We start from the raw sequence: 25852 nt of genomic DNA on the forward strand, positions 1-25852 counted from the left end.
CGCTTACAAATGGTTTACCACCCAACGTGTTCAGAAAACATGTAGCCGGCATGGGTTTAAGGGAAAGCCTATAATTTTTAGACAAAAGAAGGCCCAAAGATAAGTATCTATTTTAGAATAGAGTGGTGTGTTGTAGCTGTTAAATCTATCGACAATTCACCGTGATGATGAAACATGCTCTATGCGCTAATCTGTAATGAAATGAACAAAAATAAATGATATAAAATTGAAAGATGGTAGGAGATTAAGGCGGAGATTGTTGGATTAATCTCTAATCTTAAACTGGGTCTAATGGCCCAGTTAGGCCTTTGATCCGTGCCCTGATCGGGGGCGCCTAGCCTACTATGGCTGAAGGCCCCCTGTCACACTGCGCAATAAATAGAGGTGGGGCCGATGGCTCAAGTCACGAGGTTCGCCTGAGCCGAGCTCCCCACCGATAAACCCTAAACCTGATCTAGTGAGGGACGCAGCCAGTGACGGGAAGCATCTCCACCACAGCACTGCGTTGTCTCCAGACTGCATCACCGGACTCCACTGCCTTCACCACCGGTCGCCACCGTGCATCACCGACGCCGTCTTCACCGACCGTTACTGCCCTAGCGCAGACACCGATTTCATAGCGGACTCGAGCGGATCGAAAGCCTAGGATAGTCGGTAACCTAGCACTACCTCTCTCTTTAATTACTGCACTAGTAGATGTTTTAGGCTTCATGATTCTACTCAACAGCACGTAACCGGCTAGATCTATGCTCCCAGTGAGATGTTTCAACAGTTCACCCAGCACGGCGTCGCCATCACAGTTGCACTCGCCGAGCCGCCTGCGCCGCGGCCTCCAATCCGTCCGTGAACTTCCACGTCCTGCCGCCGCCTGATTCCAGCTCGGATGACACGCATTCGGACGGCGTCGTCCAGATGCTCGGCTACCTCAAGGCTATGAACGCGCCGCTACGTGACCTCCTCCGCTCCCTGCCAGCCGTCGACGCGCTCGTCGTCGACATGTGCTGCGGCGACGCGCTCGGCGTCGCTGCCGAGCTCAACCTGCCCGTCTACTACTTCTACGCCTCGGGCGCCAGCGCGTTGGCCGTCTTCCTCAACCTGCCTCGCATGATGGCCACGGGTTTCCAGCTGGAGACCACCGGCGGCGACTCCGTGCTCTCTCTCCCCGGCGCTCCTCCGGCGATTCTGAATGGCAGCCAGGCAGGAAAAGCCGTCCTCCGCGTGCTCTACCTGTTCCCAGAGGCCAACGGGATTCTCGTCAACACCTTCGAGTCGCTGGAGACGCGGGCTGTGCGCTCTCTGAGCGACGGCCTGTGCGTTCCCGACCGTTCCACGCCGCCGGTGTACTGCATCGGGCCGCTGGTTTCGGGAGGTGGAGACAAGGAGCACGAGTGCCTCCGGTGGCTGGACATGCAGCCAGACAACAGCGTCGTGTTCCTCTCCTTTGGGAGCTTGGGCACGTTCCCAAAGAAGCAACTTGAGGTGATGGCTATTGGGCTCGAGAAGTCAGGGCAGAGGTTTCTATGGGTGGTGCGGAGCCCACGAAACAACCCTGAGGACATGTTGGGTCAGCCACTCCCGGAGCCAGACCTCAAGGCCCTCCTTCCAGAGAGGGGTTCTTGGAGAGGACAAGGACACAGGGCTTGTGCTCAAGTCTTGGGCGCCACAAGTGGATGTGCTACGCCATAGAGCGACCGGCGCATTTGTTACACACTGGGTGGAACTCAACGCTGGAGGGCATCATGGCAGGGTTGCCCCTGCTGTGCTGGCCACTGTATGCGGAGCAGAGGATGAACAAGGTGTTTATTGTGGAAGAGATGAAGATCGGGGTGGAAATGAACGGCTATGATGAAGAAATGGTGAAGGCAGAGGAGGTGGAGACGAAGGTTAAGTGGGTAATGGAGTCTCAAGGTGGGCGAGCACTCAGAGAGACTGGCGGAGGTAAAAGATAGAGCAGTCAAGGCACTCAAAGAAGGCGGCTCATCTCATGCTGCTTTTGTCGAATTCTTGAAGGATATCGATAGCATGGCTCATCTTCATCCCTAAGGGAGGCTCATATTAGGACACGACATGTTTAATTCCTCGAATATTTCAAGGCTCGTAAAGACATATTCTCTTATATATAGGTTATACATGTAAGATCTTTTTATTTCACATATTCTCTCATGTCATCCATGTGACACACTAGTTACTAGTTTTTATACGTGTACAAGAGAGACATAGGAGATGTGTTCCCTTCATGCATTAGAGAGCATAAAAAAGTTTTTTTCTTCTTCTCACTCTAGCGTAAAGGTTTCTAGCCTCTCTCCACCACAATGTGTCATTAGAGAAGCTCTTATCGAAGTGATCAGGAGAACAGGATGGCCTACAATGCCTGAGCTAGCTAGCTCGTGGATTTGATGTGCATGAGACGGGCACACCTTTCACCGTTATATCAGCTCACATGATCTTGGAGGGCAGTAGGCCAATAGAAACCTTAGCATGAGTCTTTTTAGATGCGATAACAAACATGCGCTCTGTTCGCTTGACTTATAAGCCATACTTTTTCAGACAACGAACAATATTTTTCTCTCACAACAAATCAACCAACAATACTTTCAGCCATGGCTTATCAGCCAAGCGAACAGGACAATGGTTGCCACACTTGCCTCCATGGATATCGGAGAGTTGGGCACTCTCCTCTTCCTGAGAGATGCATTTCATCAGGGCATAGCTCATGCCACGGCGATATAAGTTTCCATCAACCACGGTGTGCCTTTTGGCTTGATGGGTATATCTGCTCTATCACATCATCATCGTCGGGGATGGCTCTATCTTTCAAGGGGCAATTTCTTATTTGCCCCTGGTTTAAAGTTGTCTTTCTTCTTTGGCCCTGAAACAAAATTTCTTACCTATTTGGCCTCACTCGAAGTTTCGTTTTCCAATCTAGCCTTACCATGAAAATTGGATTCAAAGTGCTCAAAATTATGTCGTTATGCTGCCTGGGTGACCTTTGGTTTCTCATAATGTCTCAGGGACAGTTTGGTCATTTCATGTGCCACTTAACGGTGTTAGAGGCGGGATATGACGGTAAGACCAGATTGGAAAACGAAACTTCGAGTGAGGCCAAATAGATAAGAAATTTTGTTTCAGGGCCAAGGAAGAAAGACAACTTTAAACCAGGGCCAAATAAGAAATTTTCTCATCTTTCAACTAGGTTAGGACTTGATTCATTTAGGGCGCTACGAAACTGAGCGCTACAACTGCGTGTGGCTATCACTATGTTTGGATGGGTTCCACTACCGGAAACCGGCACTTTGCCGAGTGCCGGAAGCTTTGCCGAGTGTATTTTATCGGACACTCGGCAAAGACGGCTTTGCCGAGTGTTTTTTCGGCACTCGGCAAAGACGGCTTTGCCGGGTGTTTTTTTTGGCACTCGGCAAAGATGTATTTTGCCGAGTGCCATTTTTCGGCACTCGGCAAAATGCGTCTTTGCCGAGTGCCTTTTTTCTGGCACTCGGCAAAATACGTCTTTGCCGAGTGCCTTTTTTTGGCACTCGGCAAAGAGGCATTTTGCCGAGTGCCCTTTTTTTGGCACTCGGCAAAGAGGTATTTTGCCGTGTGCATTTTTTTTTGGCCCTCGCAAATTATTTTTTCAAAGCAATTTGTAAGGCCCGAAATGAATTCAAATGAAAAACTTTTCAACTACAAAGTTGCATAACTTCTCAAGATCTATAAAGTTTATTTTGGTCATTTCTTTATTTGACAAAACGACAATAACGTTGTTCATAAAATCTACATCTCTCTCATGTCTCATATTAGTTTCATGAAAGTAGAAGAGGGATATATAAGATTTGTGAATAATATTACTACCACTACGTTGGATGAACAAATGACCAAAATAAACTTTGTAGATATTGAGAAGTTATGAAATTTTGTAGTTGGCAACATTTTGATTTGAAATAATCTTGTCAAGCAAAAACGGCGTTTGAATTTGAAAATTTGAAAATCTGAATTTTTCAAAAGACCTCGGATGGAAAAACTTCCTAAACGAAAATTGTAGATCTCCAAAAGTTATGAAACTATGTAGTTGACAACTTTTTGATTTGAAATCATCTTATCATGCAAAACTACGTTTGAATCTCTCAAATTTAAAATTCGAATTTTTCAAACGACCTCGGATGAAAAAACTTCCTAAATGAAAATTGTAGATCTCGAAAAGTTATGAAACTTTATAGTTGACCACTTTTTGATTTGAATTCGTTTAGGGCCTCAAACAAGCAATTTACTCTCGGTTTAGTATAATATATGTGGATAGATAACGGAATTTAGACACAAGTGATAATGTAGTGCAGTGGTAGAGCAGCAAACACGCGTGGGAGAGGTCGTAAGTTCGAATCCCACCGGCCGCGTGTGGGGGTATTAACCCCTATACCCTTATGGCTAAGCTTGGGCCGGCCCGGATCGATGGGTCCGGTCCACCAAAAGACGACGTGCGGCCCAGCCAACCTGATCGGAGTCCCGCACAAGGAGTCAAGGCGGATTTGGCGATCAAGCAAGATCCTGGTCGATTAGAATAGGAATCCTTATCCGGCCACATATGGCAATTGTAACTAGCTAGGATTAGTTTCTAGATCTGTAACCCTGCCCTCCGGACTATATAAGGCGGGCAGGGGATTCCTCTAAAAAACATCTCTCATTGACATACATCAATACAAATCAGACGCAGGACGTAGGTATTACGCCTTCTGGGCGACTGAACCTGGATAAAATCTCGTGTCTGTCTTGCGTCATCATCTTGTTTGTGGCTTGCGCATCTGTCTGCCAATAATCTACTACTTTGGGCATACCCCTAGGTAGACCGCCGATCATATTTCGTCGACAGTGGCGCGCCAGGTAGGGGGTGTGCGTACTGCTCTCCAAGCAAACAAGATGGTCATCGTCTCCGGCTCCATGGTAACGCCGAACGGCCTCACGTTCACCGTCGGCCAGATCAACTGGACCACCGGCTCCGACGACTTCATCGCCATGACCACGGGGGAGGCGTGGATTTAGTCTGCGCCAACCACTGCTTCACCTGCATCGGCTACGGCTCCGACCACGATGGGTACGGCTCCGACCACGATGGATCTAGCTCCGACCACGGTACATCTGGCTCCGACCACGCCTGCATCATCTTCAGCCACGCCGACGACTCGTCGTCCGCTTCCCCGCTATAAAGGGAAGCAGATCGACAACACCGACCTGCTCGACTCCATCGATCGGGTCGGCACCAAACTCGCTGAAACCCTAGCTCTGGTAAGTATGATTCAAAGTCAACCTAACAAGCAGGTAACCGCTCCCCATAATAGATCTACCCGACCAGCTCGGACCAGTCGTCCTACACGACTTGGTACAGATCTCGTGGTCATATCTATTCCTGAAGGGCGCTCCACTCGTCGCCGGCCAGCCTCCGCGATGGGTCTCCGGCTCTCCGAGTACGAAGCCTCGATGGAGAACCACCAGGTCCAGCCCTACGGCCTGCGAAACGCTGCCTCCAACTACGCGTATAACCTACAACGCCGCTTGGATCCATGTTTTATGCACCGACCTCGGCCGAAGCCATGCAACTTCGTCAACATGATCCGGACTGAAGATTATCAAGAAGGATCCATCCACACAGTCCAAGAGGGCGACTCTAGCTCCTCGTCTGGCATCGCATCTAATGCATCTGTCCACACCGAGCTTCAGCATCACGAAAATGACGGCGCCAAGTACGATCTGGATCTGCCAGACCACGCCCCAGGGTTTTCACAATTCCCGTCTTTCCCGCTAAGACGAGGGGATTTGATCCATGTTGTCAGCAATGACGAACCACCAACAGTTGGTGAAACAGAACAAGAAAGGACTGCACGCGAAGCACTCAATATTGACCGGTTTAATCGCCGACAAATCGAAGCCAAAGTAGACCAGGAGGTGCGACGCATAAGGGTCCAGCCACGCGACCTCAATGATGCTTTCGACAGGGTGGGGGACAAATAGGTCTTTAGGACTCCAAGTGCCAACGTAGCCGTCGCCATGGCGATAATGCAACGGCTACCCAACACCCCAGAAACCCAAGCGGTTCGCGATGAAATACAAGCCTATCTGACGGCTGCCATGGCCCAGACCGCAGAGATTGTAAATCAAGTCCGGGCTCCATCCATCTCAGTCGAGTCAAGCTACAGTCGCCAGCTCCCAAGTCGCTCATAGCCACTCAACCCATGTGGCTCATGCAACAGTGACCCATCAGACAACCGTCAAGGCAGAAACGATGGCCACGATGGTGGTCAGGATGACAACCACCGTCGGGAGGACAACCGTCGTGATGTCCGGGACGATAATCGCCGAGACAACCACGACAATCGCCGCGATAACCATGGTCATAGGGCTAATCTAGATGGCAATCGAGATCGCCGCGATGGCAATAACAATCTCCACCATTACCTCGGTGGACGCGATCTGCGCGCTCGCATCAACCAGAGACCCGACAATCGAGCATCCTATGAAAGCTATCGCCGTATGGAGTATGACACTGCCCACGGTCCACTGGGTTTGAAGCAGTTTACTCCGCACCTTCGCCAAGTCATATGGCCCAAGAATTTCAAGCTCGAGAAACTTTAGAAGTACGACGGCAAGGGAAACCCTGAATTATGGGTCATGCTCTACGAAACTGCGTGCAGATCAGCCATGGCTGACGAGCACGTCATGTCTAACTACTTCCTAGTCGCTGTTGGCCATGCAGATTACCAATGGCTGGTCAGCTTGTCGGTGAACTACTTTGATTCTTGGTAGGAGCTTAAGCAAGCCTTCATCGACAATTTCATCGCTACTTGTGAATAACCAGGCAACAAGTATGACCTGCAACGGATCCAAGATCGGAAAGATGAGCCACTGCGCGAGTACGTCCAGCGTTTCTCGGAGATGCGCATCAAGGTCCCATCAATCTCCGACAACGAGGCAATCGAGGCTTTCATCACTGGCCTTCGCTTCCACGACGCCCTAAGAGACAAGCTCCTCCGGAAGTGACCTGAATCGGTCATAGCGCTCCTAGCCACCGCTAAGAAATATGCGGACGCCGACGACGCTAAGAAGATAATTATTGAAGAAGCAGTAAGGGTTCCACGCTCTGACCACCCCCCACACCGCGACGACTACCACGGCAACCGTGGTCGGAACGACAATTTTGATCGCCGCAACCAGCGCAACGACTCGCGCGACCACCACGACCAACATAATCAGCGGCGTAACCGCCGTGACGATTACAGGAGCAAGCGTGCTCAGGAAGACGACGGCGAGGTCAATACCGTTAAAAAGGGTGGCGGATGTCGTAATTACGAAGACGACTACGCCAAAGCATTGAAAGGGCCCTACCAGATCCATCCTAGATCAAACCATACCATGGAGAATTGCCGCGTTCTCAAGTCTATCTATACGCGTCAATAGGCTCCGGATACATCCGACAAGCCTAACGACGTAGGGGAACAGTGCAACGAGGATAACGATGACGACGATGCAGACCCTCGTCACAAGTACGTCAAGCCAACCGATCGCGTGCACACCATCATCGGAGGCATAGTGTCCATCGAGACCAAGCGGGAACGCAAGCTGCTCGCCCGTGCTTGCTTGAACGTGGCCAATGCCGACAACCTCCTCGCCGATCCACGGCTCCCTCCGTGGTCTCACCACGAAATCTCTTTCAGTAGAAAGGACCAATGGGCCGCGATACCTGAGCCAGGACATTTTCCCCTGGTCCTCGATCCTTGTATCAACAAGGTCCAGTTCGACAGAGTACTGATCGACGGCGGCAGCTCCATCGATATACTGTTCAAGAATAGTCTGCCCGCCCTGAAGATAGCTCAGGCGGATCTCAAGCCATACGAGGCACAGTTCTAGGGTGTTCTCCCTGGATAGAGCTGTACACCTCTTGGGCAGATCATGCTACCTGTGTAGTTTGGGACCCTGGATCACTTCTGCACCGACTACGTCAACTTTGTGGTCGCTGACTTCGATGGCACCTACCATGCTATTCTTGGTCGACCGTCGCTCACCAAGTTCATGGCCATACCTCATTATAGGTATCTGATGCTCAAGATGCCTACCGAGAAAGGAGTCCTAACCCTCCGAGGTAACGTGTACGCAGCTTACACCTGCAAAGACGACAGTTTCAAAATAACAGAGGCCCATGACCTCTCTATTCGCATGGCCGAGACCATGCTCGACGCTAAGAAGACCTCAGCCGACCACCTGGAGATCCCAGAGCTTGAGGATCCACGCAAGAACATCAAGTCAAAGGAGCACAAGGTGATCAGCTGGTCGACGGCGATTCCAGCAAAACGGCCCTTATCGGGGCCAACCTGGATCCCAAATAGGAAGACGCGCTCGTCAGGTTCTTGAGGAGCAACATGGATGTGTTCGCATGGAAACCTACCGACATGCCCGGTGTACCTCGGAACTTGATCGAGCACTCCTTGAATGTCAATAGCAAGGCCAAACCTATCAAGCAGAAGCTACGACGGTTCACTTGCGATAAAAAGGAGACAATTAGGGTAGAAGTTACATGGCTTTTGGCAGCCGGATTTATCAAAGAAGTGTATCATCCGGAGTGGTTAGCCAACCCGGTTCTTGTACGCAAAAAGAATAATGAATGGAGAATGTGCGTTGATTACACTGATCTCAACAAACACTGCCCTAAGGACCCCTTCGGCTTACCTCGCATAGACGAGGTCGTAGATTCAACCACCGGTTGCGAGCTCCTTTCCTTCCTCGATTGCTACTCTGGTTATCACCAGATCACTCTCAAAAAGGACGATCAGATCAAGACATCTTTCATCACGCCCTTCGGCGCCTACTACTACATGACTATATCGTTCGGGCTCAAGAACGCCGGGGCTACGTACCAACACGCCATTCAGGCCTGCCTCACAGATGAGATAAAAGACGACCTTGTGGAGGCCTATGTGGATGATGTAGTTGTCAAAACCAAGGAAGCACATACTCTTGTTGACAACCAAGAATGCACCTTCGCAGCCCTCAATACATTCCAATAGAAGTTAAACCCAAAGAAGTGCATCTTTGGTGTTCCTTCTGGTATATTGTTAGGCAACATCGTCAGTTACGACGGCATACACCCTAATCCGGAGAAAGTCAAAGCTGTCTTAGATATGAAGCCCCCTAAAAAGGTGAAGGATGTCCAGAAGCTTACAGGATGCATGGCTGCTCATTGGGAGAAAAAGGACTACCGTTTTTCAAACTGCTCAAAGCATCCGAGAAGTTTGAGTGGTCAGATGAAGTAGACGCTCCCTTCACGCAGCTAAAACAATACCTTACATCACCACCGGTCCTCACTGCTCCTAGAGAAGATGAGACTCTCCTACTTTACATTGCGGCAACCAATCGGGTGATCTCCACTGCCATGGTGGTCGAGCGCGACGAGCCGGGCCACGCCTATAAGGTACAGCGGCCGATTTATTTCATCAGTGAGGTACTCAGCGAATCCAAGACCAGGTACCCACAGATTCAGAAACTGCTCTACGCCATACTGATAACATCCCCAAAGTTGAGACATTACTTCGATGGATATCATGTGGTGGTCATGACCGAGTACCCTTTGGGGGACATCATTCGCAATAAGGATGCGAACGGGCACATCGTCAAATGGGCAATGGAGCTATACCCCTTCTCCTTGGAATTTGCAAGCCGTACTACAATCAAGTCTTAGGCACTCGTCGATTTCATCGTCGAGTGGACAGACTTAAGCACGCCAGCCTCCCTAGGATTCGATGAGTATTGGACGATGTACTTTGATGGCTCTCTCAACATTGGCGGTGCGGGAGCAGGAGTCCTCTTCGTGTCACCATCCAAGGAGCAGCTCCAGTACATCCTCAGGATTTATTTCCCAGTATCTAATAACGCCACCGAGTATGAAGCATGCCTGCATGGTTTACGCATTGTGGTTGAGCTTGGTGTTAAACATCTCTATGTCTACGAAGACTCAGCTCTGGTCATCAACCAACTCAACAAGGACTGGGACACGACCAGCGAAAATATGGACGCATACTGCAAATCGATAAGAAAGCTAGAAGGTAGGTTCTATGGCATTGAGTACATACACGTGGTCCGGGACAAGAACCAAGCAGCAGATGCGCTGTCAAAGATAGGATCATCCTGAGCCAAAATCCCACATGGCGTATTCGTCCAAGACCTACTCATGCCTTCCATCGAAGAGGAAGATTCCATGGCAGACAAGCCTCCAGACCAGCAATTGGTGGCTACGGTTCCGACATCGAGCACCATCAAACTGCCTCCGACCACTCATGAGCCCGACTGGAGAATACCTTTCATCAAGTACTTAACAAATGGCAGCGGTTATACTGATCGAACAGAAAACAAGTGCCTGATACATCGCAGTAAGCAGTATCTGCTCGTCGATGGCAAGTTATGGCGCAAAAAACGCAAAAGAGGAAATCTTGATGAAGTGTATAACCTAGGAAGAAGGCAAACATCTCCTAGAACAAATCCACTCTGGCTCCTGCGACAACCATGCGGCCTCAAGAACACTGGTCGGCAAGGCTTTCCGAGCAGGGTTCTATTGGCCATCAGCAGTAGCCGACGCAGAAAAACTAGTCCGCCACTGTGAGGGTTGTCAGTTCTTCGCCAAGAGAATCCACGTACTAGCACATGAGATCCAGACAATACCAGCCTCCTAGCCCTTCGTATGCTGGGGACTGGATATGATCGGGCCCTTCAAATCGGCTCTAGGGAAATTCACATGCGTCTTTGTGCTGATCGACAAATTTTCTAAGTGGATAGAATACATGCCTTTGGTACAGGCATCCTCAGAGAAGGCTGTCACGTTCCTCGACCAGGTCATCCACCGTTTTGGCATACCCAACATCATCATCACTGATCTGGGTACTCAGTTCACCAGGAACGCTTTTTGGGACTTCTGCGATGAAAGGAGCATAGTAGTAAAATACATCTCGGTGGCGCACCCTAGAGCTAATGGACAAGTCGAGCAGGCAAATGGCATGATCTTGGACGCTTTGAAGAAGAGGATGTACAGAGAAAATGACAAAGCTCCCGGAAGATGGCTCAAAGAGTTACCAGCCGTGGTCTGGGGCCTCAGAACTCAGCCCAGTCGTAACATCGGCGTCTCACCATACTTTATGGTTTACGGCGCTGAGGCAGTCCTTCCAGTAGATATAGCTTTTAGATCAGCATGGGTAGAGAACTTCAATGAAGGAAGGGTCAATGAAGTACGGGAACTAGAAGTGAACAGCGCAGAAGAGAAACGGCTCGATTCTTGCGTACGTATGGCCAAATACCTTGATGTTTTGCGTAGGTACTACAACAAGAACGTTAAATAGTGGTTCTTCGTGGTTGGGGACCTGGTCCTGAAGTGGAAGATGAACTAGGCTGGTGTCCATAAACTCACAACCCCATGGGAGGGTCCTTTCATGATCAAGGAGGTCACATGACCAATGTCTTACAGATTAGCTCACCTAGACGGTATTGACGTACCAAACTCGTGGCACATCGACAAGCTTAGACGTTTCTATGCTTAACTACTGAGATATGTACCCCTCTTATACTTTCGATTTACTTCAATAAAGCTGTTATGATTTCTCCGACCACTCTAATGCGTCACTTCGAATTTTATGGTTATTCTAACTTAGCCAGTAAAAGCCGACCACCACTCCTTCTACGGTTTTCAGAGCAGGCCCTGTCTCCGGTTCCTCCCAACACGTGCATAAGATCCGCTCTCTACGTTACGGGTGATCGGCAGGTCCCCCTTGGTTTGACTTGTCCACGTCTACGTGTGCACAGGTCACAAACCTCACACTCCAACCACATGGCAAACTAGGGTCGCACAAACTTTTCAGGATGATGTGTCGAGCAAAATGGTACAACTAAACAGAACGTTAACATGTTCTCACTTAGTTACACCAGCATAAGTTTCAAGCTTAAAAATGTTTTATACAAAGCAAATAAGCTTATAATGATATACAGTTACGTTATTACAAGCTTGCCTGAAGAGGCCCAAGTTTACAATAACACAACTATTCCCCCCTTCTACAGCTCTAAGCCTATTACATTGGCTGGTCGGGGCACGCGACAACTACTGCTCGCTGCTTTCGATACCCTACTCGGGTCTTGAGGACTCTTGTGCTGGTCGAGCTGAAGGGGATGGCCCCGCCGATGCCTAGCTGGTCGAGACCACATGCTTCGTCGGTTGGCTCGCAACTGATGGCGTTTTTAGCTGACTTGTCGATGGCATTCCCTATACAGGTGCTGTCCCACCTCCACATAGGTTAATGTCACCAATTATCTTTGACGACAGGTCTAGCTGGGCCATCTGAAGCTCCTTTGCCTTGTCTGGGTCTACCTCCTTCGGGTATCCAGCTTCCAGGCGCTTAAGATCGATCAGGGGGTAGTGGGCACGCACCATGCTTAGCACATGGGCACCCGTGTACTCACCCGCCTCCTTTACAAACTCTTGGAACCATCCCCATGCTTGTCTGCATCTCTTGACCAGTCCGAGCTGGGGCGTCCTTGGCTCTTCCTCTGTGAGCGTCGGGTCGATAAGGTCGAGGATGGGCACAATGCCAGTGGCCACTTCCTGGCATCGTTTCTTCCATGTGTCCCGATCCTCGGTGGCCTCGAGGCATCTTGCTTTCCAGCCGTCACGCTCTTTGATCACGGCTTCTAGATGCCTCTTGGCATTGACTTTTAAAACTGAACAACGCACAAGACATCAAATGTAATGGCACGATAAGACAACGCGGGCAACAAATGAGAAAGGTGGTCTGGAATACTTACTTTTTAGTTCCTCCTTCATTTTGGTGGTGTGGTCCTAGAGTTGAGACTGGTTGCGTGCCAGTTTCTCATTGTCCTCCTTCAGACGACCGCACTCTGCAGTCATGTGGCTATTCCCCTCTTGGAGGCGGGTTACTTCAGCTTCTAAGCCTGCATTACAGCTATCACTACCAACAACGCAACAATACATGTTACACACCTACTGTGATAAAGTGACAACTTACTTATTTTTTCCTGCTCTTTGTTATTAAGCTGGCCGACCAGGTTTCGGTTCTGTGCCTCTAGCTCTGCCCTCTCCTGGTTGGTGGCTTCAAGTTGGCGGTGCAAGTGTTCCACCTCAGCCGCCAGTTCTTTATTATTCGCCGTGATTCCCTCAATCTGGTCGAAGCACCTCTTTCGGTACTTCGCGGTCTTCATCAGGTCCTGCATATAAACAAGCTAAGTTAGACAAACTGACTAAATAACAGGGTCAAGTGGTCAAGCCAAACATACCTGGACTTCTGTCACCATACGCTTTGTCGCCCGTTCGACTCTTAGGGTCTCTTCGACCTCTGGGATTTCTTCATGTATAACCCACTCGTCGTTCCGCCAGCGCAACACATATATATGTTGTCGTTTATCTTGGGGACGGCCCAAGATTTCTTCTACTTCATCCTCTTCGGCCTCTTGTTCAGGGGGCGGTGCCGGTCTGGAGTCTATAGTCACCGCGACCACCATGGCTTTCCCACGAACCATAGCATCAGCTAGCATGCTCTATGCCAACCTCGGTTGCTGCTCCTTGGCCTGGACTGGTTCCTTTGGCGCCAAGGTACCTGCTTCAGCAGGGTTTGTGCTCGGAGCACTTGTACTTTGCTCGGCTGTCTTCTTGACCAGCTGCTCGGGGACTGATGTCTGGTCGCCCGTCTGCTGAGGCTCTGGTGGAATTTCTTCTTCAGGTCCCTCCACAACTGACCGCTGAGCAGCTCTTTCCACTAGTACTAGCGAAGCCATGCCGCATCCGGCTAGCTGGTCGGGATTTTTGGTGGACGCCGACCTAATACACTAGGGAAAAGTTCAGAAGACAATAATATTCAATACAAATTATAAGCTTATATTAAAGTTACAGATACTTATAGCTTGGAGGCACGGAATGATGTGGCAAAGGAGCGTCTCTTCGATCGCGCCTGCTCCACGTGCTCGGTGGGGTCCACCGAGTCTTTTCTGATGACCGGCACTGGCGCTGGGGTTTGATGCTCGACACTTCCCTCACTTGTCCTCTATGTTGCAGTGGTTGGTGACGCGATCACTGCTGGCACAGAGGAGCCACCCTGCTCCATTGACCCCATTTGTCTCCTCCGCTTTCGAGGGACAAGCCGGAAGATGTCCGCATCCTCTGCTTCGTCGTCTGAAAGGGGGAAGATGGCTTGGCGCCGTTTGTTGGCAGCCGGTCGCTTGCCAGCAGCTCTAGTCGATGCATCCTCCACAACCTTGAGTGCCGCCCAGTGGACGTCTTCGGTCCTGGCGCTGGTCTGGGCGGCTAGGCCGATAACTTGCGGCCAATCCACACCAGGGGGCGGAGACACGAACACTGTTGCCTGGTCACGACCATTACTCTGAGAAACATAAAGGAGGCAACAGTCAATTTCTTGTTACAACATGATTCTACAGGTACAAGGAAGTATCATTTACCTTTGGGGGAGGTCAGGCCAGCTTGAAGGCGTGCTCGATGTCGTTTAACCTGACATAATTGGGATCGGCCAGGTTGAATAGCTCCCCAATCCTGGCCTTGATTTCTATCTTGTTGAGCGCCTCTTTCCTGGTCCTTGTTGGATCTGCGCTTCCCTGGTACTCGAAGCCAGGATGTACCCTCTTCTAGCAGGGCTGGATTCTTTAGCTGATGAAGTTCCCGACCATGCTTGGGCCATCTAGCCTTCCCCACGGGATCATCCCGAGCAGTTCTGCGATCTGCTCCAAGTACTCGGGCTTCTCCGACCAGCTATTCTTCTTCTCTAGAATCAGCCCCATGTCGCACAGGGTGATTGTGTTCGGCTCTTCACGGATGTAGAACCACTTCTTGTACCACTCGTCCAGTGAGGTGTTCCAGGGGTAGTGTAAGTATTGGGCTTTCATACTGTCGCACAGATTGAGGTAGACGCCTCCGGCTATCTTCGAGCCACCACTCCCTTTCTTCCACAGACAGAACAGGTGGCAAAAGAGGTCGAAATGGGGCTAGAAGCCACCATAGGCCTCGCAGAGATGGATGAAGGTGGAGACAAGAAGAATCGAGTTGGGATGCAGATTGCAAATCCCAATCTCGTAATACAAGCAGAGACCCTAAAGGAAAGGGTGCACTGGAACCCCAAAACCCTGCTTGAAGAAATCCTCGAAAACCACAATCTCACCTAGTTGTGGATCGAGGAAGCTTTCTCCTTTTGGCGCACGCCATCCCACGAGTGCCTTGTTGTGGAGCACTCCCATGGCGATGAGGTCTTCGATGGTCTGCTCATTGCTCCTTGATTTCCACCACTCCTTCACCATGACTCCGCCTTTCTTCTAGGCGTCTCTTTTCGCCATTAGTCTATCCTTACTAAGGGGGTGGATGTGGTGGCGAGGGGATTGGTGATGATTGTCGGAGGAATAGGGTTCGGCAAGAGGAAGAAGAAGGTTGCGGCGGCGAATGACAATGGGGATCGGTAAAAGTAACTTACCAGATCTATATTATAAATAACAAAGAGCTTCGTCGTTTCGTCCGCCCAAGATTCTTGGGAGACGTGCGCACGCGCCGCAGACGGTTGTTCACACAACCTCGAGATCTATGCCAATAAATGTGCCCCATCATTACCAGTGTACGCGCCTCTTCGTTGATAGTGTAAGAGGGCCCACACTGACGCACCTCCATATAGGTGCCAAGCGACTGTTTGCCAGAAAAGAGCAAGAAGATAGAGTGACGTACTATACCTGTCTGCTTTTTTGACCAGACGTATTAGACTGGACTTGACAGAGAAAGGAGATAAATAAATACACCAAATAATATTACAAGCGGTGTTTGTATTTTCGCTGCATGTTTTGTGCTTAAGGATAGATCAGACTACTACAATGCTCGAGGACTGCCCAGACCACTGCAATGCTCGAGGACTGCCCAGACCACTACCGTGCTCAGGGACTACCTAGACCACTGCCGTGCTCGTGGACTACCTAGACCACTACCGTGCTCGGGGATTGCTCTGATCACTGCCGTGCTTGGGGACTGCTCCGACAACTTATGTGCTCGGGGACTGTCCCGACCACTGCTCGGAGAATGGTTCTCCTCGGCTACATGTGATTTGTACTCACATACAGTTGAGAGACATTTATTTAGACCTTGCTACAAGGCTCATACCTCGCCTTCCAGCAAGCTCGGGGACTACGTCGGTATGATGCACCTGCCGGTGCATCTCATTTTTGTTTGTATGACAATTGGGTTCTCAACTTAACTAGGAATTCTTTTTAGACCCTGGCGCCATGTGCCTGCGTCACCTACTACCAGGCTCGGGGACTAAGTGGGCACACTTCACCTTGCGGTGAATGTGTTTTAATCGACCCCTGTGCTTTTAATGATTGTAAGGATTATTAATGTGCTCGGGGACTGTCCCGACCACTGCTCGGAGAATGGTTCTCCTCAGCTACATGTGATTTGTACTCACATACAGTTGAGAGACATTTATTTAGACCTTGCTACAAGGCTCATACCTCGCCTTCCAGCAAGCTCAGGGACTACGTCGGTACGATGCACCTGCCGGTGCATCTCATTTTTGTTTGTACGACAATTGGGTTCTCAACTTAACTGTGAATTCTTTTTAGACCCTGGCACCACGTGCCTGCATCACCTACTACCAGGCTTGGGGACTAAGTGGGCACACTTCACCTTACGGTGAATGTGTTTGTTTTTCGACCCCTATGCCTCTGACGTTCAAGGACGCTATGCTTCAAGACTGCTTACATTTCTTTTTAGAAATACAAGTGGGCACACTTCTCAGGACGGAAATCTTTTTCTTTTTTCTTAAGAGCACCATACATTCTTCGGATAACTTACTTCTCCGGTGATGATGGTGGTCAGAGATGTCAAGGACTCAAGCCTTACTTGTCGGAGAAGGTTAAAATGGCGTGTCGTAGCATAATACATGGTGCTCGGGGACTAGCTGTGGGGGTATTAACCCCTATACCCTTACGGCTAAGCTTGGGCCAGCCCGGATCGATGGGTCCGGTCCACCAAAAGACGATGTGCGGCCTAGCCAACCTGATCGGAGTCCCGCACAAGGAGTCAAGGCGGATTTGGCGATCAAGCAAGATCCTGGTCGGTTAGAATAGGAATCCTTATCCGGCCACATATGGCAATTGTAACTGGCTAGGATTAGTTTCCAGATCTGTAACCCTGCCCCTTGGACTATATAAGGCGGGCAGGGGATTCCTCTAAAAAACATCTCTCATTGACATACATCAATACAAATCAGACGTAGGACGTAGGTATTACGCCTTCTGGGCGACCGAACCTGGATAAAACCTCGTGTCTGTCTTGCGTCACCATCTTGTTTGTGGCTTGCGTATCTGTCTGCCGATAATCTACTACCTTGGGCATACCCCTAGGTAGACTACCGACCATATTTCGTCGACACCGCATTAGCCGCGAATTTTGCGCAAAAAATGCAGCAACTTCGATGGCCGGTGGCGCTGGAGGGACGGGCGCTGGCCGGTGGCAGCCTTCCCCAAAAAAAAAACTTTGCTATTATTTTTTGTTTTTTTTCGTATTTTCATTTTGCCCAGTGTAAATCTTTGCCGAGTGCTTTTCCGGCACTCGGCAAAGGCTTTGCCGAGTGCCCGATAAAAAGCACTCGGCAAAGGCTTCTTTGCCGATTAATTCTTTGCCGAGTGCCCTTTACCGAGTGCGGCACTCGGCAAAGCCTTTATCGAGTGTATTTTGGGCTTTGCCGAGTGCCACAGACACTCAGCAAAGTGCCAGTTTCCCGTAGTGTTCCATCCAAGATCCACACTATCTAGCAGGGCATCCTCTTCATCCGTGACTGCATCAGAGATGTATAGGGATGGATGAGCTTTTATTCAAAGACTCCGGAGGCTGTCTTGTCCTTTCTGGTTTTGATTTCTAGTTCATCAACATACGCCTCTAGGTCATGGCCAAATTGGGTAGGGTGTTGCTGGATAGCTCAGAACCTAGGCAGCTGCCCATCCCTAGACATCAACGAAGCTATCGAAGCCGAGGCCAATGATGGAGAAGTTGGGATGTCATCATCCCCATTGGAAAACATGCATGAAGCTTCCACCGGGATAGCCCCTAGCTATTGAAGACGGGGCTGCTCTTGGCCATGATGGAGAACAAGCGGTGAGAGTGATGCCAGTCAAGGTTTCGATGTTAGAACACTATGGTTTTGTTGTAGCACAACATCAACTCATCGGTTTGACCCTACTACTAGTCCTGATTTCTTTTACGGCTTATGAAGTTGCTTAGAATATTCAAATATGACTAATCGACTCTCGTCACCATTTGGCATAGTATGCTTGTTGTTTTTATATCTCAATCTCTAGGGGCGTGTTTGCGACCCTGTACCTGGCCGGCCTGGCCAGCCCAACTGGCCCAAGCCTAGGCGAGCCTGGCTCAGACGAGGCTGTGTTTGTCATCGAAGAGGCAGCCAGTCTGAGAGGCTAACCACCACCAACTACCACACCGAGATAGTGTTTATCATTTGGCTATGGTCGGCCAGGCCCATAACGACAAACAGAAATGGACATGAATGAAAGGAGAATGAGGTTGCTCTTCCATAACCGTTACAACAACAAATCAAAGTTTCAGCATGAAATAGTTGGCCTCAGACATGCTAATTTAACAATTCATGGCATTACTGGCTACATGGGATAATCAAAGTCAGTAAAGAAGAACAGAAGCATGGGTCAGTCAAGTTTTGAAGGCAACAAATGAAAAAGTTCATAGAAACAGATAAGAGACAGCAAAATGATATGTAGCCAACTAATGCATCGATCCATTGTGTCATCATTGGCCAAAATACAACAACCATCAGCCTTGGCAAGCCGAGAAGGGCAACAAGTTAACAGAAAGCATGTAGCCAGCTAATGCAGTCATCCTATTGTGTCATCATTGGCCTAATTAAAACAACAGCTGTGGCACATGAATAGCTTGAGTGATAGACCAACTACAACCATAAACAAGATCAAGATGATAGCATTTTAGCAACAGCCTTGCAGCCCAGGTGAACACATAGTAGTTTTTTGCTAGGAAGGTCCTAAGCCAAAGGGCCCTATGGGCATCACTTATGTTCACAAAGCCCCTGCCTTGGGCCTTGTTGTCCAGGAGGAAGGTGTAGGCAATAATAAGTGCCTCCTCACTGAAGCCAGGCATCTCCATCATAGCAAGGTACAGATTGGCATCAATATGGGCAAGTCTGGTCTCCCTAAGAGCATTGGCCACATTGTTCACAGCATCTGACATGTTAGTCAACATGAGCATCTCCTCCTCAGAGAAGTTCCCTCTCTTCCTCTTTGGGCCAGCAGCTGAGGAGGTAGGAAGCAGTTCAGTGGCCTTGCTATCCCCTCCCTGTTCACTAGGAACTGTGGTGTGGGTCAAAGGAGGACCATCAGCCTTGGCACCAACACTGTCAGCCTGGTTCTGCCCTAAAGCTTCACCAGACCCAAGTGCAAACTTGCCTGTGGCCATGGCATTAGCAAAGATAGCCTCCATCTCAGTGTAGAACCTAATAGGGCAATTAAGAAACTCTGCATCTTTAGGATAGTCCTGCAGAGTTGGGCAAATGTAGTTTAAGAAAGGCAAATGTAGGTAGTCAAGGCAAAGACGAGATCAAACTACTACCTTGCAGTGGCCAAGGTAGTGCTCTTGCTCAAGCATGATAGCATGAGCCTGGTCATCCCAAAGAGCAGCACTAAGGTCCTTCAACTTGCTCACCCTAGCCCATTTCTGCCTCCACTTCCTCAAGTGGTTGTACACTTGAGTTGGGCTAACAACCTCCCCATAGAACTGCTTGAGGGCTTTGGCCACAGAATTCACATCTTTGTCCTTGAAAACCTTCTCAGGCCTGCTACCATCACTAACAAGGGCAACCATCCTCCTTAGCACAAAGCCAGAGGTGGTGTTGGTCCACCTCATTGCCCTCACAGCCCCATTCCCAGCTACAGGAACATCAACATCAATAGGGTTTGCTGCACCTGGAGCAGCACCAGCACCAGCACCAGCTGCAACAGGGGCAGTAGCACTAGCACCAGCACTAGCTACAATAGGGGCAGAACCACCATTGATGAGCTGCTCCATCACTGAAGTACTAGCAACAAACCCACCCTCAAATGCACCTGAATCCATCCTAGGACTGGCATGTAATGAAATCAACAACAGAATTAGTCAAGAGCAGGCTGACAATAATATTAACAGTTATATGAACTAACCACAGACTAACAGATCATGAAGAATAGAATGTTTCAAGAACAGAATGAATGAGGCATAAAATTGGTCTCAGCTTTGTCCACCAAATTATTACATCAGCATGACACACATGAGTTCCATAGCAGGGTACAGAAACTAAAATCAAGAACATATTACATCAACTAGTGTTTGTTCCCCTCCCTTCCCACATAGCATTGCAAATGGCATCTCTTATTTCAGCCATGTCAACAGAGTCTTGGTCCAGATGGGCTGGGGGCAGGTTGGTTGGATCAGCAGAAGTAGTGAAACCTTCCTCATCAGGAACTACTTCATCAATGCCAAAACCTAGGATCCAGTTATGCAAAATGACACAGGCAACTACAAGCTTCACTTGTGTCCTATACTTGTGGAAGGGTTTGTTGTCCAAGATCCTAAACCTGCCCTTCAGTGCACCTATAGCCCTCTCCACAGTCACTCTAAGTGATGAGTGCCTAAGGTTGTAGAGCTCCCTTGCATTGGTGGGCCTGTTCCTTGGGCCATACTCAGACAAATGGTACCTAACCCCCCTGTAGGGAGGTAGGAAACCATTTTTGCATGCATACCCAGCATCTACCAAGAACATTTTACCTACACAAGACATCTACTGTGAGAGTGTGTCAGTCATTGCAATAGGTCTAATGTAACTAATGAACCCAGGGTATACAATTACCTTAAAATATGGATTTCATGTATGGCTTCCAAGAATCTTTGGGTGAGTGGTAGTGCTAGCTGGCTTTATCATTTCATTCCTAAGCTCACCCACAGCATACAACACCTGATGGAAGTGCTTATGGACAGTTTGGATGGACCTCCTAAAGGACTGGTGGACAACCCTAAATCTTTGGTTGTGCCCTACAACATGTAAAAACATGGTAACCTGCTCTTCTACTGACACCCCCTCCCTATCAGTGACATGACTCCTCTCTCTAAAAGTTCTCACTAACTTAAAAAAAGCAACTCTCTTCATCCTAATCATAGAAATACACTCTGAATCAGTGGAATTGTATATCATTCTCAGTGTTCTCTGTCTATGCTGTTCATTTTCTTCCCTAATCAGGGCTAGTGCTATAGGATCAGGCAATGGGGTTTCAGGTTCAGGGGTTTTCCTTTTCAGCCTAGTGGATACAAAGGTAACCATAACAACAGTCAAGGCAGTTGTCTTCCTACACAGCATGTCACGGCTTAAAGGCAGATCCATCTACAAGCATGTAAAAATGTAACATGATTTCAGTTAATGAGCCCTGCTAGGCATCAACATGACTGTGAAATGAATGCATGCCAACAAAAGCACGGCTGCATCTTTATGTGATGCCTCCCAGTACTATGTGGACAACATCATCGACCAATGATGGAACAAAAAACTCAGATCAAGAACAGCAAGGTACAAGTAACACTAACAACTGCATCAAACAGTTATGAACAGCAAGGTATAATACAAATCTGAAACAGATCAACAACCCTAACAGATCACGAGCCCAACAGATCAAGAACAGCAAGGTACAAGTAACCCTAATAGGAGCATGAAGCAGTTATAACAAGTATGAAACCCTAACAGATCATGAACAGCAACGAACAAGAAACCCTAATAGGTTCGAGAAGCACCACAAAAAAGAAGATTAGGGGTCGATTTCACCTTGGCTCGGGGTCCAAACAACGGAGAGGAGGCAGATCTGGAAGTAGAGGATGCAGATCGGGAAAAAGACGAAGCAGATGCGGACGGAGAAGAAGAGGAACACCGCTGCCACGGAGTCCCAGCAGCAGCCGGAGCGGGGAAGCGGCGAAGAAACTCGGCGCCGGTGACCTAACCCACAACCAGCCGGAGGTCGTCGCCGCCGCCGCCACGCACCACAACTCACCGCCGGTCTCTCACGAGGGAGGTGGAAGAGCAAGCACCGAGTGGAAGAAGGAGAGAGTGGAGAGTGGGAACCCGTATATAAAGGCCGGCGAAATCGCCGCCATTTCGCTTCGCGCGCGGCGGCCAGAGCGGGAGCGGAGAGCGGGGACGCGCGCGAAGACGTTTCCCCTTCCCGCCAGAGCCCGCGCGAGCCACCCCACCGCCGCCCAAAATCGCCCGCGTGCGTCGCAGACGAGCGCGGCTCGGAAGAAACGAGGGTTTCGGTCGTTTCCAGAGAGCCAGGCGGAGAGGTCGAGTGTTGCTCTGCGAAGCCAGGCTCCCTTGCGGGCCATCGACAATAAACATGGCAACTTGCAGCCCACGGGCGCAGCCGGACCTCCGGGCCAGGGTCGCAAACGTGCCCTAGATCTCCGATCAGCGTGATTTCAGTTGTGATAGTCCATAAGTTTTATATATTTTAATGTCACAAAGTTTGAGGTCAGTCCAAGTTACGGTTTTTTGTAGACATCAGTTTTAGTGGAGATGTAGTGTTGTATCCAGAACTCAAAATGTGAGCTAATTGGATTTTATGTAGAGGGAAGTGTTAAAAAATATTTTTAGCTTAATCATTTACTTCCCTCTGATTGCCTATCCTTATGCGAATTCATCCTACGGGATGTTAATTCATTGCTACCTCTGGATCCAAGCACCGATTTTACTACTGCTAGTCATGATTTCAATGGAAAATCATCGCATCGAAGAAAATTCAAGCATTGACGACTGGACAATAAAAGATGGTTTGTCTTCTCCGCAGCTATACAGCATGCTCGGATGCTTGAACTCGGAGCCTGTTTGATATAAGAGCTAATAGGTGGACTATTTGTTTAGCCAAATGTCCAACTCAGAGCCTTATTGCTTCCACCACATTTTTTTTAAATTCATATATATAACGTACCTGAAATGAATGTTCGAACACAAAAAAGTGGTAGCGATGGACTACTATCCATCTGTTACTTCTTTTATTTATACTCTGTGATGCTTGTAGTGCAAGCATAGCCAACCTCCTCTAACTACCATTCAAACTTCGGACAAGTGTTCTATCGCCTTCAGCTGGTGGATATATCTAGGAAGCATCGACCATCTCCCATGCCCAGGGCCACTGCTCACTTTGACTTTGACCTGGATCACGATAGTTTATTTAGGAGTTCAATTAGGACTCAGACACTCAGTTCCTTGATCTGTAAGCTAGGTGAGTCTTGGGGCCAGTTTGGATGCCAAATTTTTTGGCAAAACGCTACTGTAGTGTTTTCGTAGTTATTTAGCAATTATTGTCCAATCATAGTCTAATTAGGCTTAAAAGATTCGTCTCGTGGATTTCGTTAGTTTTATTTTTTATTTATATTTAATGCTTCATGCATTCGTCCAAAGATTCGATATGAAAGGGAATCTTAAAAAATTTGACGTTTTGGGTGCAACTAAACACGGCCTTGGCTTTGGTTCTCAAACTGAAAAACTCTGTACGCGGTGCGTGAGTCTTGCCTTTTGTTCTAAAAAACTGCAAAACTCAGCACTACCAGTTTGTCAGCAGAGGCAACTTCCACCGTTCCTACACGTAGTACCAGTTGGCATCCAAACGCAAGCAGCTCAGTCTCAGGGGTGTATGCCTCCATCTCCGTGGAGTGCAGCGATGGTAAATATAGGTTGGTGCTTGGGCGGCAAGGCTGCTCAGCTATAAAATTGGGCCCCGCAGGCACCCATTTGCGCAGCAGCTCCGAAGCCACACCACAGCACAGCTAGTGTATTTTCGTTGCCTCCAATAATTGACCGACCAGCGCGCCGGCCGCTGACATGGACAGCGTAGTATCCGCGAAGCAGACCGTCGTTCTGTATCCCTGCGGCGGCGCCGGGCACGTCGGGCCGATGACGCAGCTCGCCAAGGTCTTCCTCCACCACGGCTACGACGTCACCATGGTGCTCCTGGAGCCGCCCATCAAGTCGATCGCCCCCGGCGCCAGCTTCATCGAGGGCCTCGCCGCCTCCAACCCGTCCATCACCTTCCACCTCCTCCCGCCGATCCCGCCCCCTGACTTCGCCAGCGCCACCAAGCACCCTTTCCTCCTCATGCTGGAGCTGCTGGGCCAGTTCAACGACAAGCTCGAGAGCTTCCTCCGCTCCATTCCCCGGGAGCGCCTGCACTCCCTCGTCATCGACATGTTCTGCACCGACGCCATCGACGTGGCCGCAAAGGTGGGCGTCCCCGTCTACACGTTCTTCGCGGCGAGCGCTGGAGCTCTGGCCGTCCTAACCCAGACGGCGGCGCTGCTTGCCGGTCGGCAAACGGGCCTGAAGGAGCTTGGAGACACGCCCATCGAGTTCCTTGGCGTCCCGCCGATGCCGGCGTCCCATATCCTCAGGGAGATGCTCGAGGACCCGGAGGACGAGGTGTGCAAGACCATGACGGAGATCTGGAAGCGCAACACGGACACCCGGGGCGTCCTGATCAACACTTTCTACTCACTGGAGGGCCGGGCCCTGCAGGCGTTCAGCGACCCGCTGTGCGTCCCCGGCAAAGTGTTGCCTCCTGTTTACTCCGTCGGGCCGTTGGCTGGCGAGGGCGGGACGCACAGAGAGGAAGCGGAGAGGCACGAGTGCCTCACCTGGCTCGACGCACAACCGGAGCGCAGCGTCGTGTTCCTCTGCTGGGGGAGCAGGGGCTTGCTGTCCGAGGAGCAGCTTAAGGGGATCGCCGCTGGCCTAGAGAAGTCCGGGCAACGGTTCCTGTGGGTGGTGCGCACGCCGGCCAGCGACCCGAAACGATTCTGGGAGCCACGCCCGGAGCCGGACCTTGACACCCTCCTGCCGGAGGGGTTCTTGGAGCGGACCAGGGACCGCGGCCTCGTCATCAAGTCGTGGGCACCGCAGGTGGATGTGCTCAACAACCCAGCTATTGGCGCGTTTGTCACCCACTGCGGGTGGAACTCGACGCTTGAGGCCATCGCAGCGGGGGTGCCGATGCTGTGCTGGCCACTGGACGCAGAGCAGAAGATCAACAAGGTACTTATGACCGAGGCCATGGGCATCGGGCTGGAGCTGGAGGGGTACAACACAGGTTTCATCAAGGCTGAGGAGATAGAGACGAAGGTGAGGCTTGTGTTGGAGTCCGAGGAGGGGAGGGAGATTAGGACGCGAGCAGCAGAGCTGAAGAAAGAGGCACACGCGGCGTTGGAGGACGGGGGATCGTCACAGGCGGCATTTCTCCAATTCTTGTCAGATGTTAAGAATATTAATGAGTAGCTCACTACTTGCTCGGGGAGGGAGTGACGAATCTTTAGCCACTCTCCAGCATTTTGTCATTCCTCGTTTACTCTTCCCTGTTGTCGAGTTAACCATTTTGTGCCTTTCGAAATACTTCTCTGCGTCATAGTTAGCTTCTCTAGACCAATCATTATCGATCGAAAAATGTTCAGTGCCTTCACCGGACAGGAACTTTTGTTCCATCACATCTGTGAGACTGAATTTCTCCAGCTGATCTTGCATTTCTTCAGAGGATAACATTTGGTTGAAAGTCCTAGCAGCAGAGTCTCCCCCAATTGGTGCAGCCTCATTTGCAGCCACCTGCCATTATGTACAGAACCTGTCATTATGTTCAATTGCAAGAAACTCATCTCCTGCAACTGCAAGGGCAGTGCATCAAAAGGAAGAATCACACTGTGATAAAGTTCAACCAAAATTTTGAGGCACTCTTGACT

General features: G+C 49.8%; 1 protein-coding gene and 1 pseudogene across 1 annotated transcript; both read left to right on the forward strand.

Annotated features, from left to right (window-relative positions):
- The first annotated feature begins 760 nt into the window (after positions 1-760).
- On the forward strand, positions 761-2239 carry LOC136452925 (anthocyanidin 5,3-O-glucosyltransferase-like; annotated as a pseudogene).
- Positions 2240-23759: 21520 nt separating this feature from the next.
- LOC136452926 (UDP-glycosyltransferase 88A1-like) lies at positions 23760-25674 on the forward strand. Its single transcript, XM_066453500.1, has one exon. It carries the CDS (start codon positions 23952-23954, stop codon positions 25395-25397), a length of 1446 nt encoding a protein of 481 aa, XP_066309597.1. The 5' UTR covers positions 23760-23951; the 3' UTR covers positions 25398-25674.
- Positions 25675-25852: the final 178 nt, after the last annotated feature.

The sequence above is a fragment of the Miscanthus floridulus genome, chromosome 5 (genome assembly GCF_019320115.1).
Source record: "Miscanthus floridulus cultivar M001 chromosome 5, ASM1932011v1, whole genome shotgun sequence".
NCBI lineage: Eukaryota > Viridiplantae > Streptophyta > Magnoliopsida > Poales > Poaceae > Miscanthus > Miscanthus floridulus.